This window comes from Agelaius tricolor, unplaced genomic scaffold, assembly GCF_023055355.1.
Source record: "Agelaius tricolor isolate 1412-34295 unplaced genomic scaffold, bAgeTri1.0.p SCAF_15, whole genome shotgun sequence".
NCBI classification, from domain to species: domain Eukaryota; kingdom Metazoa; phylum Chordata; class Aves; order Passeriformes; family Icteridae; genus Agelaius; species Agelaius tricolor.
In genome coordinates, this window is record NW_027269275.1 from 16948649 (window position 1) to 16964955 (window position 16307).

A 16307-nucleotide genomic window follows, 5' to 3' on the forward strand; every position below is an offset into this window, starting at 1 on the left:
ACTTTCACCCTGTGGTATCCATTTCTCACATTGACAGAAGAAAAGGGAGCTATTGAAGCCCTTTTCTCCTTAAAAGGAATGCCTATTCCAGGGCATTTTCTCCTGAAATTTGTCTTGAAACCAAGACAAACCAAAATCATAAAATGCAGATTGTGGGGTGAAGAGAACCTGAAAAATATCTTTGTTCCTTAAAGATCTGGCTTTCTAATCATATTTTTTTAAAGACTATTTTTAAAAAATTGAAGCCAAAAAGATTTTTTTTTGTTGAAGATAAATTGCACTTCTGACTCTTACAAAGAATTGAAGTGGCTTATTGATTAACTTGGACAGGACTGTCCATTTTGATACGTATAGTATTTCGAAAAGTTTTAAAAATGAGAAAGTATATCATCAAACAACTGAAAGTAGAAAGATTTTAGATATTCAGATTATCTTGAATAAAAACTTGATATTCTATGGCCATCAGAGAAATTTATTAAACACCTCACAGTGCTCATCTGAGTAAGGAATATTTCCAGAAAATCTTGGAGATGTACAGGTAATTCAGACAATTTTTTCTTACTGTCACCTTTGGAAGACTCTTTCCAGCCATTTAGAGAGAAACTGGAGACTATTCCATCCATTTTTCCCCAGTGTCATCTAATCAGTATTTATCCTTACACGTGTCATAAAATGTCTGTGATTCCCTCTAGAAGTAATGCAAACTTGCCTTTTAAAACCTGCACTAACTATTTCTGATTGTTGCATTAATGGAATGAGCAAGACAAGAACTGTAAAGGTCCTGGAGCAGAGGGTGCTGCCTGTGCTGCCTCTGCCTGCACTGCACAGTCCATGTGACGTTCAGCAGCCAAGGGCAAGGTCTTCTCCAGAATGACACCGAATTTTTGCACAGCAAAACTAACATCTCTGTCTTTGGGGCACACTGGGCAATCATTAGCACTTTTCTGACAGACACTCTGGACTAGAATTTGTGATTAACATATTGTGACCATTTCATTTCAAGAACAAGTCAAACGTTATGGCACGCTACATATTAAAGGAAAGTGCTCAGTGCTCCAAGCTCCACCTGTGATGCTGCTAAATAACAGTAATGAGCATTAGTATCCATGTCATAGGATAGGTTTACATGGTGCTTTGTAACTATGAAAATAACATTTCAGAGTGGTAATTGGGGAATTATATACTCTATAGGGAAATCCTCTGATTATCTAAAAACAAACTTGGTTAGTTTAAATCCTTCTTGCATGACCACAAAAGTTTCTTGTTGCCTTGGAATTAAAATTAAAAAATTAAACATGTGCACATCATCTTGAAATCTTCAAAACACAAAATACTTTCTTATTATCTAGAAGGCAAGATTACTTATTCCACATGCCTTACATTAGTTACTAGCCCTAAAAATATTCCAAAAGCATGAGGTTTATGTTCCTTCATTGGACTACAGCATATAAGAACATATAATAAATTATAAGCATAATAAAAGCAAAACTTACCCCAGTATTTTTGTATTTCTGCTGAGGTACTAAGAATATAGCACCTCTCCCTTGTGGGTCTTATTGTTTATTTCTGTGATATTCTTTCTATGTATGCCTTTGTACACAATGCTCTTTGGAGAGAAACAACAGTTGAAATGTGATCAGAAATTCCAAATGTTATTTCAGAGCCATATAATCCTGATATAGTATTTTTCTTGTGAGTTTCTTAACCCTCCTAAGTTTGCCAGCAACCTTTTGGTCTTATCAGGCCATTATATTGCATATTCTGCCCCCAAACTGTGAGATGAAAGCAGCAAGCATCATACAAAATGCACATATACAGAACAAGTTAATCTTGGGATTTTTCCCCTTTTTTTTTTCCCCACTATGCTTCAAAACAGATCTGCTTCACCAAAATTTTTATTTTGTACACTGCTCTACACACTAATTATCTCGATGCACTTTTCCCATTTTCCACACCAGGTCTGAAATTACTTCACAGAGTGGGTGTTCTTTTTGGATGAGGCACATAAAAGCAAAGAGAACAGTTGAGATGGTGACAAGGACTAGAAACACAAACTCTGACCTTGAAGCCCTATCTAAGCATCCTATCCTGCAGAACACTCTATTCCTACTTCAGCACAAACCTCCAGGACAGGTACAGGAAACACAAGTATATTTAGATTAGCATATTTCCTCTTAGCTTTGTGGTAAAGGTTTGGCAACTTATCCCTCTTATCCCTGCCTTTGATTCCATCATGTTGAACAAAGAGCTAATAAACAGCTGTTGCCATGGAGCATGTTATATGTGCACACCCCAGCTTAGCACATTCCTTCTTCTCCTTATACCATGAATACTGAATGTTCATTTAAACACTGAAAAGACATTGAGGAATGACTTCACAATGTATCTCAGCACTGAAAAACATCCATTTAATGACTAGGAAAATTTATGAGCAGCTGATCTAGGTCTTCAAACCCATCTTTTTGTACATCTCAAAGAGTGGATGGCTCTTGCTGTATGACTGAAGGCAAACAAACCCTAATGGTACCAGGTCAAAGAAAGTTAGAAGTTCAAAGCTGGTTGTAGCAAGCTCCCTTCCAGCTGCCTGGTGAATCTAAACTCAGATTAATTGAGTCAATTCACACACACACTTCCACAGATTGCACAGAACTCGGTTTTCAAAATGGAGATGCTTTTCTAAGTAAAAAATAATGAATAAAAAATTAGTAAATTATTAGTAAATATTTTAGGCAAAACGTATTACAGAATCATATAATAATGCAGGTTGGAAGGGACTTTTGGAGATCATCTGATCCACCCCCTTGCTTAAGGCAGCACTGACTTAATTAGGTTGCTCAGGGTCTTGCTCAGTCAGGTTGTGAATATCTCTGAGTGGATGTCCCATAGCCTCTCAGGATATCTGTCCTTGTATTTGACCACATGTGTGGTTTGTGCTAGGCATGACAGTGAGGACAGCAGAAGATTCTTACTGACTCATTAGAATCAGATTAATTGGCTGTCCAATTTGTAAGAGTCCTAGAAGTTAAAAGTCCTTTTTGTAAGCTCATAAACCGTTTCCAAGTGGGATCTTAGTATTAAAAGTGACTCAGAGGTTTGTTATACTAGAGTGGGAATTTAAGTGTCCATTCATGAAGTACCTGGATAACAGTTTGGGTGTTGGAGCATCAGTGTGCATTGGTCTCTGCACTAACCCTCAATTAATAACAAGCAGACAGCTGCAGCCTTCCCCAGCTCCAGTTTGTGACTGGCATAGTGCCACAGAAAGAACATACACTAACCCAGTCCCAGTGGGACAAATACAGGGAATCAATCTTAGAAAAACCTACATCTATAAAAATATAATTCTGTAATTGCCCTATTCTACAGAGAGACATGGAACAAAGCCCTTTGCCACATTGCTGCAAATGCATCCAGGAGCAGCTGAGATATTCACACAGCCGCCAAGTTAGGAATCTGACTAACAAATACATGGAAAATTTCCTCAGTAATATATTCACTGCTTACATATTCAATAGTGCTTCGAGCATAGACATTTCTAAATGGTTCCTCAGCTTCATCAGAGTTCCAGTCTTACCCTGGCTCTTGATGGGTCTGCACCATCTCTGAACAGAAACAGGAGGTAGCTGCAGGATGGAGATGTGCACATGCCTGCACAGGAACCCTTGGAGTGATGTGGCAGGAGTTTGGAGCAGGGTGGCAAGATCTGTACCCTGCCACCTGAGAACCCCCAGGGCTGGTCCTTAGGACCTCCCTGAAAGGAGTAATGGATTCCAATCTAGAGCAACCCCTACTACTGCCTGGCTGGAAGTACTGCCAACACTTGGCTGAAACCTTATCATCAGGAATCATGATGACCTGAAAGAACTCAGGACTCATCAGTTAACAGGTCCTTGGCTTGAGTGAATTACCAGAGCTGACAGAGGACTCACTGAGATCAAGGAATGGTGTCCATCTGTTGCCAAAGGCAGCTTTAAAGAGATGTAGGGCCTGAGGACAGGTAACCTGTGGTTGTCTCCTGGGCAGCACCATCAGTGGCTGTGATGGCAGCTCCTGGGGACTCTGCATTGCCAGAGGAGTTTCAGGGCAGCCTGTGGCCAGAGCGTGCCCTGCAGTGTGCTGTGCTCAGCCTGGCTCACTGCAGACACTGGGACAAGCCCACGTGTCAGTGCCTTTCACCCACCCTGGAAGCAAACAGCCTCCTCAGAGCCCAGCTGGCTGCTCCAAAGCACACTTGGTTAAATCAGTGGATATGCTTTCATACCCTGGGTCTCTGTGTTTAGAGCACTGGCCCCATATTTTAAATGCAGATGATTTTTCATTAGCTGCACTCTCAGATGATTTAAGATGCATCTGTCTGATGAACATTGACAGCTTTCATAACTGCCTTTGCTGCTGTCCATAAGATAGTTTGTTCCTTCCAAGCACCAGTAGGAAGTTGGTTTTACACTGGGCAGAATTCAAATCTCAAACACAAATTAAATATGCAGTGAAAACCAATGCAGTAATTGAGGCCAAAACTTGGCCTACTGACCCTGCTCATCTGAATGCTATTTCTATGGGGATAATGATATATTATTCTTCCTTTTTGACAATTACTTCTTCACAGATAATTTTTGAAATTTTCTGTGCCATTTTTCTGTGATGTTGCTCTGGTATCCTGGATACTTAGTTGTAATATTCTGTGCTCCTGTCACGCCATTATAGTTGCCTAAAGCATGTTTCTTTATTCCTTTTTCTGCTCTACCTTTCTTTTTGGCTCTTTCCTGTATTCTGCCACCACATTAACTTCATTTGTGTAACCACAAAAATGAAGAATTCTACTGAATTCTGAAAGAAACCTTTGTGTTTCATGAGTTTTCTTCCCTTATTATCCCGCTACTTTCCAAACTGCTACTTCAGCTTTTCACTCAAAGGATCACCCCTCGGCCTTCTGTATTGTACAAAGTCATCTATTTTTAGCCCTTTCCCTTTAAAACCTTTCCCTGCATGGTATTATTCACAAATTTGACTGTTACTACTTTTGCTATATGGATGTTCCAAACCAACTGCCCCTTATTCTAGTCTGGATAGAAAGTATGAAGTGGATATATGATTTATCCTTCTCATATCACCTTATCCCTGTCCAGACACTCATATAGCATGGACAAGGTTCTGCATTTTCCTCTCCCTTCTGTGTCAGTGATGGGGAGAGATTACTGTCCTCCATTCACATTCAGACTCGGGGATTATTTTTGATTTGCTCTGTCAGGTATGTATTACTGTTGTCCTACTTCTGGCCAGGACAGGGTTAATTTTTTGTGGTAGCCAGAAGGGGCATGGCCAGGACCTTGATGTTTTTCTGTACTCCCTCACATACTTGCCAGGGACAGGGAAAGGGACTCTTCCAGGGAGAGGGGGTTTCTTCCAGTCAAGAAAATGTGGTAGAGGGAGCTGTCTGGTATTGTTTACTTACAGGGAGTTTTTCTGTGTGAATTATTTATTTTCTTACACCTCTTGTTGCTGTTACTGTTAATTTTTATCTCACTGCTGTTTCCAGTAAATTGTTCGTGTCTCAACCCATGGTCTTTGCCTTTTGTGTCTCCAGTTGGAGGGGAAGGGAGAACAGAGGGTGGTTTTAAAGGGAGTACTAAATTGGAGAATATAATTTCTAAACCATGACAATAATTTAAAAAATAGTTATATCTCCCTGTGTGCAAGAGCTACAAAATGCATACTGCCACTGGAGATTCTTTACACAAAAACTGCTGTTTCATATCCTAGATCTAGAGTAACTACATCTCATTGTCCATTTGTCTTGTTTTGCAACCCAGAGCCTTCATTTTTACCAAACTTTCATTTCAGTCCTTGAAAATCTCTGCAAAACTCTTGCATTACCCTGCCTTAGATATCCCTGTACAATCCACTTTGAGCCCTTTGATACAGGACTGACCAGTGTCCCCTTGCAGGCCCCTCTTGTCCCTCATGTCCTCTTTGCCATGTCACCTATGCAGAGCCAGCAAGGCTCCCTGTTCACTTGGTAAATCCTCTCTGAACCTCTGAAATCCCAAATCCTCAGCACCTATAGACGCATTTAGTGACACAGGGCTCCCCAAAACCAAGGCTTTCACATCTCTGTGCTCAAGTTTACCACTTTGCTGTAAAAGGGCTAAGAAAATATTTTTCTACCTACCCTACAAGAACATGTGGTTTGTTTTATGACAGTCGTACCAGTAGCATTTGCAAAGCAATGACTCACTGAGTGGCAGTACAGCAAATAGTTCAAATATTTGTTTATGCTGTATTATAGCTAAACCTTTGTGTTTTTTTAATGTGGAATCTTCACTTCTGACTAAGCTTTGGGATGGATGTAAAAGTGTTGAACTGAAGTCCTGGCCTTGAGTTGAATCTGAATGAAGCCCATATGGTGAAGAAAAATACTGTGTAAACTGTACAAAAAACCAAAAAAAGCCATAACTGAACAAGGTAGAGAAGAAAAAACTGCCAGTGAACATAAAAGAAAACAGAATTAATCTTTTTCTAATGATTTCGGGTAACATTTTCATGTAAATTGGTAATTGCTTCCTGCATTTCTGGAATTGCTTTAATGTTGAAGAGCACCTTTAGTGATAGTCATATTTTTATTTTTTAAGTATTACTTAACACATTTCAAAATCTGTTCGGAAACATGAGTATTTTTAACAAATTCCAAGCAGTTCTACTGAGAGAACAGGGATCTGTTCATATAAACACTAGTTTGCTTAGAAGTCTTTTCAAGTCATGCTCCTGTTCCTATAAGCTTGTTTTAAAATAAAAAACTAAAATCTTCATGGTTTAAATCCCAGGGATTCCTACTTAGATTTTGCTTGCATGTAAGTAAATAGGGAATAACTGTGCTGACTTGTAGTACTTAAAGGAAGTATAGGCAGAATCAGAACCATACTATATTGTGCTGAGCCTCTCTTTGCTGATAAATACACACATTTCCCACACACACACTCTCAGATAGCAGAAAACTGGAGATTCCCATTAAATTTGGCAGAAATGAGTTGTGCCAGCAAGTTTGTTGTGGGTGTGTTCAGAACTGACCACTTTTTAGCATAAAGAACACCAGAAATTTGGAATGTCCTGCTTCTTGCTTTCTTTTCAACTATTACCAATGAAATACAGTAGCACACTGATTTATTGTACAAAAGACAACAGAGATTTGATAAATAAAATAAAATGTGTCACTGTGCTTTAAAATAAACAGAACCCCCTGCGTTTTTTGGATTTCCGAAATGTGGTATGTGATGATAATGCCTGTAAGTCAAAAGGATTTAAACCTTTTATGGAGGAAGAGATCCAGAGAGGTCTCCTCCATATTACATGACAGTTTTTGATGACATGGATGCACTCTTGGATTGCAAAGGAAAAACTCCTGTTCTTCCTCTATATAAAGAATATTCTCAAGATTACCTTAAGCTGCTGATATAAAAGATCTTGATTTTTTCATGCACTTCTTTTGCAACTTTGAAAACACACTTGCTTTCCAAACGAAAGCCTAAAACATTTTAACAAAATCAATGCATTTAGGAAGGAACAGCTCTTTGCTGTGCACCCTCTGAGAAATAAGCCTGGACAGAAACATATTCTGTGTCACAAACATGTCCATTATGAAAGGGTTTGTATGATGCAATTGCCTACAATGACAGGGACTACACCAGTTGACCAAAAAGTCTCTTTCTGATCCTTATGTCATCTGTCAAGTTTCCTGTTCTAGGGGACAGTATCAGTTTGTACAAAAACACCTTCCCTCCAGTACAAGACTCTTGTGTATATTCTTATTCCTATTTGCTCCAAAACCCACGATGATTGTGGCACTTCCCCCACAGGTATAGCTTATACACTTCAATATCCTAAGAAAAGAAAGTGACATAGATTACATCCTTAAATTTATAGTGGGAGATGGAAATGGCTTCAACAGACTGAGATATTTGAGCACTCTTAAGTTCTGACCAGGAAAAATCTTTTGGAAAGAAAACATGAGAGGACAGGGCTGTGAAAATGGGTCCTGTTGATAGAGTGAGCAGCAGGGACAGATGGGACCAGGGAGAACCAGGGCCCCAGTGTGGGAGTGGAGATGCAGCACTAGGACAGGTTTGAAGAGAGTCAGAAAAGAACAACAGAGACCAGACCAGAATTCCAGTTTCAGTGAGACTGAATTTCACAGAAAGATGAGACTTCCCAGAAGCTGGTATAAGGGCACTGAAGATATGAGTGTTCTTGGAAGTGTGGTTGGTTCAGGCCCTCAGATGGGATCTCCACTGCTAATGAAGGGAAACTCCCTCTGCCAGGAGGCCCCTTAGACAAATGTTGCTCAGGGAAGGTAACTTAACAAAATGTGCTTCTGCAGCAAAGTCCAGAAAAAGGAATGTGAGAACACCACACTGAGCAGTAACTTGTAATGGCTGCACCACTGCTGCAAATACAACTGATGGCATTGCACTCCTGGTTTTCCATCTAAACCCCAAGCATGGAATCTCACAGCAGGACACCTCTGCAGGGTTACTGTCTCTCAGGAGGGGAGCATCAAAGGTGCAGGACAGGGAGCAGCAGGAGATCTCACAGCATTTATTTGTTCTGCTGTGAGTCTTCCCATGTCTGTGTTGAAGGGCACATACCCAGTGCAGTGGTTTCCATACCAGGGGTTTCCATATCAGGCTGATAGGCTTTTCCAAGTGAAAATGCACAAGTTCCAGGAGTTCCTTACTAAGTTTTAAGATCTCTTCTGATTCTAAGGAAATTGGAAAACAGAAAATAAAAACCCCACGTGCTTAAAAAGAAACAAAAAAAGGAACTGAATGAAAAGCAGTGTCTTTTGAGAATAATGGGGTGTTCACTGGTTTTCTTGGGAAGATGTCATTTCATGTTTTGCCTAAGAGTAATTCCAATGAAGAATGGCTTCCCTTTTGTTTTTAAGACCATCTAGCCCTTTCACTTTCATTGTGACCTTCCAGGTAACAACACAAATTTAGAACTGAGGGGGTTTCATAGCTGGACTTACTCCATGGGTCAGATTCCGAAGAGAGTCCCAGCAGCCATTCCAGTGTTATTTTTCTAAAATGAATACTGGATGCTTCAGAAGATATGTTGCCATATTTTTTGTACATCTGGAACAAATGCTCCAATTACCAGATTTTGTGAAATCAAATACAAATACAAGAAAAACAAAAACAAGTTACAAAGACAAGAAGGCAAAAGATTTACTGCTAATGAGATAGAGTATTTCCCAAAGCAAAGGTAACAAAAAGGGGGAAGTTAGGGCAATAGTGAATTTTTAAAAGACAAACATGTTGAATCAGATGTCCTTTATCTCTCTCAGAAATCTTACTGCCTTTCCTTCTTTGGCATTTTCTTCAAACACCCTTCCAGCGCCCTCAGGCACAACATGGGACAAAGACCTCCAGTGAAAAAAAAACCACATAAACCAGTACAAGTCCTGTAATCATAGTAATGAAAGGCAGTTTTTCTAGTGTCTGTCATGCAGTTGCTCTGATGCTCTGAAGAGTTCACTAACAGAGACCATCTGAACACCAGTGATTACAGTTTCAGTTGCTTACATGGATGTGCATGTTACGAAGAGGAGATGATAAATGTATTTATTTTGGAAATCTCTAAGTAGATATGCAACCTTCCAAATGTTTCTAGAAGTTACTGATCTCCCAGAAGGTGTTTTCTGGGAGCACAAGGATTTGTATTTATGCTCTTTAGAGCTGTGAACTGAGATGAGTATGCTGTGCTTTGACTTTATAGTTACAGCTGTAGAAATAATTCCATAGGAATTATCCTTTTTTAACTTAGCCTAGATCTAATATTTTTGATAAGCAAACAATAACTTTGTGTGGATAAATGATTTTGATCCAGAATTTTCTGTGAAGGAAGGGTGGTGGGGTTGTTGTACTCTGCATATATAAGGAAAACACTAAAGTTTATGAAGCTCTAGATATTTGTACTTTAATCCACTAATGTATTATTTTATTTCACATGAAGCGTAGAATGCAGATATATTTTAAAGGCTTTTTATTTATGAATTTCATCCTAGTTTGTGCAGCTGTGTATAGAGCTAGGTTTAAGGCTACTTGGAAGCTAAAAAGTGTGTTGCAAATGCATTTGCACAGATGCCATGTTCTTATTCTGTTTGTTCTCTTTAAAAGTATTTATATGGTAACATATCAGAACCTCAGTTCATCCAGAATTGGCCAGCAGGGGCAGGGAGAGAGAAAGAATCCAGGGAAGTGATGGTACATGACATTTCAGCAATCTTTTAAGTGTGGTACCTCTGCAAGGTTTGTTTGTAGTCATTGCACTTTTATTAAATTTAACTCCTTAGTTTTCCAAAGCAAATATAGTGAAATCATGGATTTGGCAACTGTAACTACCACAGTCACTTTTGGGAACATGTTACTCAGTTCTGATTAAAGATGGAACTGAGGGGGAAATGGAAAATCAGACACTGAAGCCCTAGATGTTTGCTGCATATTCTCAGAAACATGTATTGTTTATTCTAGGGGAGGATTTAAAGTATTATTTCTATTAATCATTAGCTGTCACAGAATTATTTCTCATTAAGAAAACTGATATGATTTGTGCAACCTTAAGTAAATACAATAAGATTATTATTTCACATAGTACCTGTTAAAACAAATACACATCATTAAAAAAACAAAGTAGTGCTGTTTGTTGTTACTGTGGACTGTGGGTAGAAGGAAAATGAGACAGACAGTAGCAGGTGTGGCTAAAACCCTGATATTTATGCCTCCACTGAAGCACTTCCCAGTGGCACCTAAAGGGGATAAATATTACTGAGGAACTTAAAGCCCTGTGGTAGAAAAGGGACCATGTTGAGAGGTCAAATATATTTGATGCTACCCTCAGATGCATTCAGTGAACAATGAGGCAGTAATGAGGACAGGAAAATATCTACTCAGACTTTTTATGCATCATTAGTCAAGCCACTGGGTATTATGGTTGAACTAAAAAAATCAAGGAAAACAAACTAATTTTGGATTATACCACATTTTTTTCATTTTCTCTTCAACAAAACAATAAACTGAAAAGAGGGTTGACCAGAAACAAAACATTTTGTCTTCATTTTATTTAGTCTTCATTTTAGTTAGTTAAATTTGAACATTGATAGTTTTGTTCTGAAAATGTTGTCTTACCCAAATATATTTGCTTTCTGAATATTTTTTTCAGAAACTATTTATTAAATTTGACCCAATTTCATGACTCCTTTTATTCTCCCTTCATGATGTGTTTAAGTGGTTAATCACATCCTCCACTGCCATTATTTTATTTCCCAGGAACAAAGACTACTCATATTTTCTCCTTTTATCCTCCTAATTGAAATGCAGGATGCCTCATCACCAAAATACTTGAGTGTGCTCCATATTAAACAACACCCTCCACAAAACCTCTTCACATAGAGCAACAATGTGAAAATAAGAAATCTGTGTAGTTAAAGATATGTCCCCAAGTGAAAAAAGGTGAGGGTGGAGAGATGGTTTTCGTATGTGATCCCAAAAAAGGTATTTGTCCATCCTTTCTGAGGTTCTTCCCTCAGTGAGCAAGTTGGGGAACAAAGCTGGTGCAATCCCAAAACAAAAACAACTCTCAAGCAGCAGCAAAGTGACACAGAGTTTGTGTTCCAAGTGCAAAGTCCTGAATTAAAAGGGAGGGGAATGCATGTACATTGTTTATCTGGTACAGACAGAAAAGCAGGAACCCACACTCTCCAGTACTGATAGCTGTGGTCTACCAAGTTTAGCAGCAATTTCATTTTTTCCCCAGGACATACATGCATGTGTTTTGCTCCTTGCTTTAGGAAGCTGCAGTAATTAAGGTAACAAATCCACAGGCAGCCCACACAGAGTTCCGTGGTTCAATGTACAGTTTTTCTGGCTAGTCCCTGATAGGAAGATGAAAATATTTTAAAGCCAAGGCTAATTTGGACAGCTGCTCTCTATAAAGTCAACAAGATCATAATAAGACTACTATTAGTTTGACAATTGAAAGCCACACATCCCACATGAGGAAAAAAAAATGCCAGTTCATTCATTTTGTGAAGCCTTTTCCCTCTTTTTAGACAAATGATCTCCAACTTGCCCAGCCTGAGCTTCAGTTAATTGTTTTGCCTCTCTGAGCAATCCTGAAGGGGACTGTGCTAAATTCAGAGTAAAGAGGATGCCTTGCTTTGCTTCTGAGGTGGTTCTGTGGAGATATCTGATAAGCCAGAGCACAGGAAGGAGCTGTTTGAGATGCTGCAGTGGGAGCCCTGGAGATGGAGGAAGGTGTCCACTATGACTCAGAGACAGATATCTCAGCACAGTTCCCATGTAAATGAACTGAGATAGAACTATAATGTTTAGTTGCTAATTACATTTAGACTCCTTTGGGGAACCCACCAAGATTTCTATGAATGTACAGTTCCAGGCAGTGAACAGACAGAATTAATCCATTGGTTTGCTCTAACAAGGGACCTAAAATGAACAATTGCTTACACTGCTGTGATTGCCCTTCTTCAAGGTTAAATTCTCCTTATAGTTTCCACTGTTGTTCTTCACATGAGATGATTTTTCTTTGAGGAGCAGTGAAAGCTGTTACATGATCTATCCACTTATTTATTCTTCTAAATTAACAATACTGCTTTGGGTTAATGATAATGATTTTTTTTTTCATTAGTGGCATCTTTATCCTTCATAAACCACATATTAAAAACAAAAAACAAAAATTAAACAATGAAAAAAGAAAACCTGGGAGAGTCTTCGAAATTTTCCTTAGCATAACTGACCTTACATCATTGACTTTTCATAGCAGATATATGTAACAAAAACTGTTCTATAAACCCTCCCTACCTTCTCCACATTACCAAGTACTATTCCAATACTTAATTCCTACTGCCATTATAACATTTTTCCCAGTGACTTGATCTGAATTTCACTTGGTGCAGTTTAATCCCAATTTGCTGCCACTGGTGTGGTGTGTGTTTGGATTTTTCTCTGCATCCTCCTTCTACTTGAGGCTTGACCAGCATCCAGGTTCCACAGTATAATGATGCTGTTAATTCACATTTAGGGTGCATTCCCAATACAGTCCACTAACCCTTGGTGTAGAAATGTTCCTTACAATGACATTCTCCATTCTCCAGCACAGGCTGATGAAATTCATTCCTTCAATGTGAGAATCCTGACTTAATGCCCTTTGTTTGCTTTTTTTTTTAATTGGTGCATTCAAAAATTTTGTGTATTTACTCAAATATTGAATTCCTAAAAATACAAATTTGTGTAAGTTGGAAGCAGCAAAGTGGATGCATGCTACTGCAAACAAGATCTTTGATGCAAAATACTGCAATTTGTTGTCAACAGTTCTCTGTTCAAGGTAGTTTCAAGACACAAAGAAGACTGGGGAAACTTATAGGGACAAAATACATGTGTGGATTCAGGAGAATGATCAGTAACAAACAAAGCAGCAAAAAGCACTTTAGTTGGCTCTTTGAAACAAGAGGTAGCTGAGGAATGTAAAGCAAGAGTCTCATTTTGCAACCAGATTTTCAAAGAAATTGTGCTTTCATTAATGATCTCAGACTCTCTCTTGTTTCTTCACATTGGAGCAAGTGCCCAGATCAGATTTGAGGATGTGTTCATGTCTCTTTTAAATGTTTTCAGAAGGGGCAGTGGCCTTGCTGTCAAAATACCACTGGGGCTGTCTGTTTCACTCCTTTACTGCCAGGTTTGTTCGTGGGCGTTCTTTCTAACACAGTTTTGGTTTTTCCTTTCAGGTAGAGAGGATTGTAGACAAAAGGAAGAACAAGAAGGGCAAATGGGAATATCTGATTAGGTGGAAAGGCTATGGGAGCAATGAAGACACCTGGGAACCTGAACACCACCTACTGCATTGTGAGGAATTTATTGATGAGTTCAACAGACTGCACGTTAGCAGAGAGAAGCGATCCAGGCACGGCAAACAGGCCGGCGTTCCCAAACTGCTGCGGGAAAGCCGAGGCTCGTCTGTTGAGAAAATATCACATAGACCTTCTGAATCTGGGAAGTCTAAAGGATCAACACACAAAAGGAAGAGAATTAATCCATCTCATCAAAAACAGAAACGAGGATATGCAGCAAAGCCAGGATCTGCAAATGACAGGGCTGCTAAAACTGTGACTTACCGAACTACTCCCAGCGGTTTACAGATTATGCCACTGAAAAAGCCACATAATGGTCTGCAGAATGGAGATGGCAGCCATGAGAAAGATTCTAGACATTTTGGGAATGGCTCACAGCAGCAAAATGTGGATTTAAATGATCACGAAGGAGAACAAAACTTGTCCAGCGTGTTGGAAGTCAGTAACAATTCCCCTGTGGTGAATGGAATTGGTATGTGATTTACAGAACTCCTCTGTGCGGGAGGGGGTGTTAATTGCAGCAACTGCAAGTAGGGCCCACTCGTGGAAAAACTGTTGTCACACAAGTGCTATGGTGAGAAGCACACAAACAAGTTCCACACTTTCCCTACATATTACACACTTTTTTTATCAGTTGGCTTCTCTCTTTCCCGTTCCCACGGAGTGATGGTGAAGCAGTGTGGGCTCTGTCACGAGATTTGCAGTGTAAATCCCCATGGGAAGAAGTGAGGACAGGGCATGGAGTAGGAATGACAACTGAGATGTGTATAGTGCTGTAGCTTTGGGTTTGTGTATCACCATGTAACAAATCACTCCTGTTGGGTGTGCTCAAACCCAGTGGTCTAGAGAAACCAGAATTATTTTAGAATTAATACCACTCTTGCTAAAGTGCCCTGGTAAGTGTGGCTGAATAAGATTCAAGTTCTCAGTATCGATGCTTGTCATAATCAGGAACACTCAGAACAGCCAGGTCCTTGTCTCTGACAGTAACTGGACACATCACAAGTCTTAAGACAGACTTTAGAGGAAGTTACAAACAGTCTTGAAGTGAACAAGAAGATATAGAGACATTTCTCTCTAATCATCTTAGTTACTGACTGGCTTATTTCTCAAAGAATAAGGTTTATATTCTCTATAAAAACTATTCAACTTAATGGAAATTAAATAGCTTCTCGTTATCTATATGTGTCCAATCTTTTTGGTTTGTTTGTTTTTAATCCTACCAAATTTACAGCCTCAATGGTCTTTTGTGACAGTTATTTTTAGGAGCTAACAATAAGATGCACATTCTATTTGATCAAGTTTTGGGATTTGGGGTTTTGTTGGCGGGGAGTTGACCTTTACTTTCACTGAGCAGCCTCTTGTCCCTCTATGCAGGGATGAGGTGGAGGATGCCCTGTCAGTCAGTAGGCAGCCCCAGCCTTTTCAGCCTTCCTACCACCTGGAAGGCTTTGCTGATTTCTGAGAGTTTTGAGTATCTTCTTGTGCCATTGGTGTGGGGGGTGGTTTTAATACCTTTTAAAAACAGCAGGAGCTGTTCCAAATGATTTCCCACTGCTTACTGATAGAGTGATGATAGAACCTTTGGAGAATTATTTTTTCTGCTCTTACCCACTGCATAAAGGTTTTCATTGAGTGATCCACAGTTGCTCTTGGGGTTTTTTTCTTTCCCTGTTACAGTTAATTTAGAACACAGCTTTATGTATGATCCCTTTCACTATGCATTTAATCTGCTTTACTGTTGCCAATTCACCTTTTTATTTTGATTCAGTGAAGCTCTTCAAAATCTTTCCTAGTTTTCACTCTACTTATTTTGTATTGCCTTCAAGTTTTCCTCTCATATTTCTCTTCCCAGCTCATTAATACATACATTAAATAAACTAATCCTCCTGCAGGTCCTTGGGACAGCCAGCTTGACATGATGAAAAGTAACCATTTGTTCCAATTATTTATTTTTATTAGCTACTTTCTATAGCCCATGATAGTACTCATTTCCTTAACAGCTTCTGGTGAATTGCCCTGCCAAAAACTTTTCAGAAGTCAACACAAATCATATCACCCTGCTTTCCATTTTCCACCCTACTGGCAACCTGGCAAATGCTCCTTGATTTGGGCAGGAGAACTGACCTTGCCCAGTCTTACTGGCTGTATGTGACAGCTACTGGAATCTTTCAAACCAGGCATCAAATCTGCTACTAAAAACTCCCAAACCAGCAAAATGCATGGTCAGATTTAGATGCATAAGTACTCCTGATGATACCAATGAAATTTGAAGTTAAATCACTTTAAAAGTGTATTTTGTCTTTTGCATTTTGAAGAGTTTGAGCTCATGTAAGAATGCTTAAAAGTTACCTGCTTCTTTAGAACAATTTGCATATCTAATTACAGA

General features: G+C 39.2%; 1 protein-coding gene across 1 annotated transcript in view; it reads left to right on the forward strand.

Annotated features, from left to right (window-relative positions):
• CDYL2 (chromodomain Y like 2) overlaps positions 1-16307 on the forward strand; it is a 60638-nt gene that overhangs the window by 18253 nt on the left and 26078 nt on the right. Inside the window, exon 2 of the mRNA XM_071440729.1 lies at positions 13796-14390. Coding sequence (XP_071296830.1) covers positions 13796-14390 — 595 coding nt within the window. The remainder of the gene's footprint in view (positions 1-13795; positions 14391-16307) is intronic.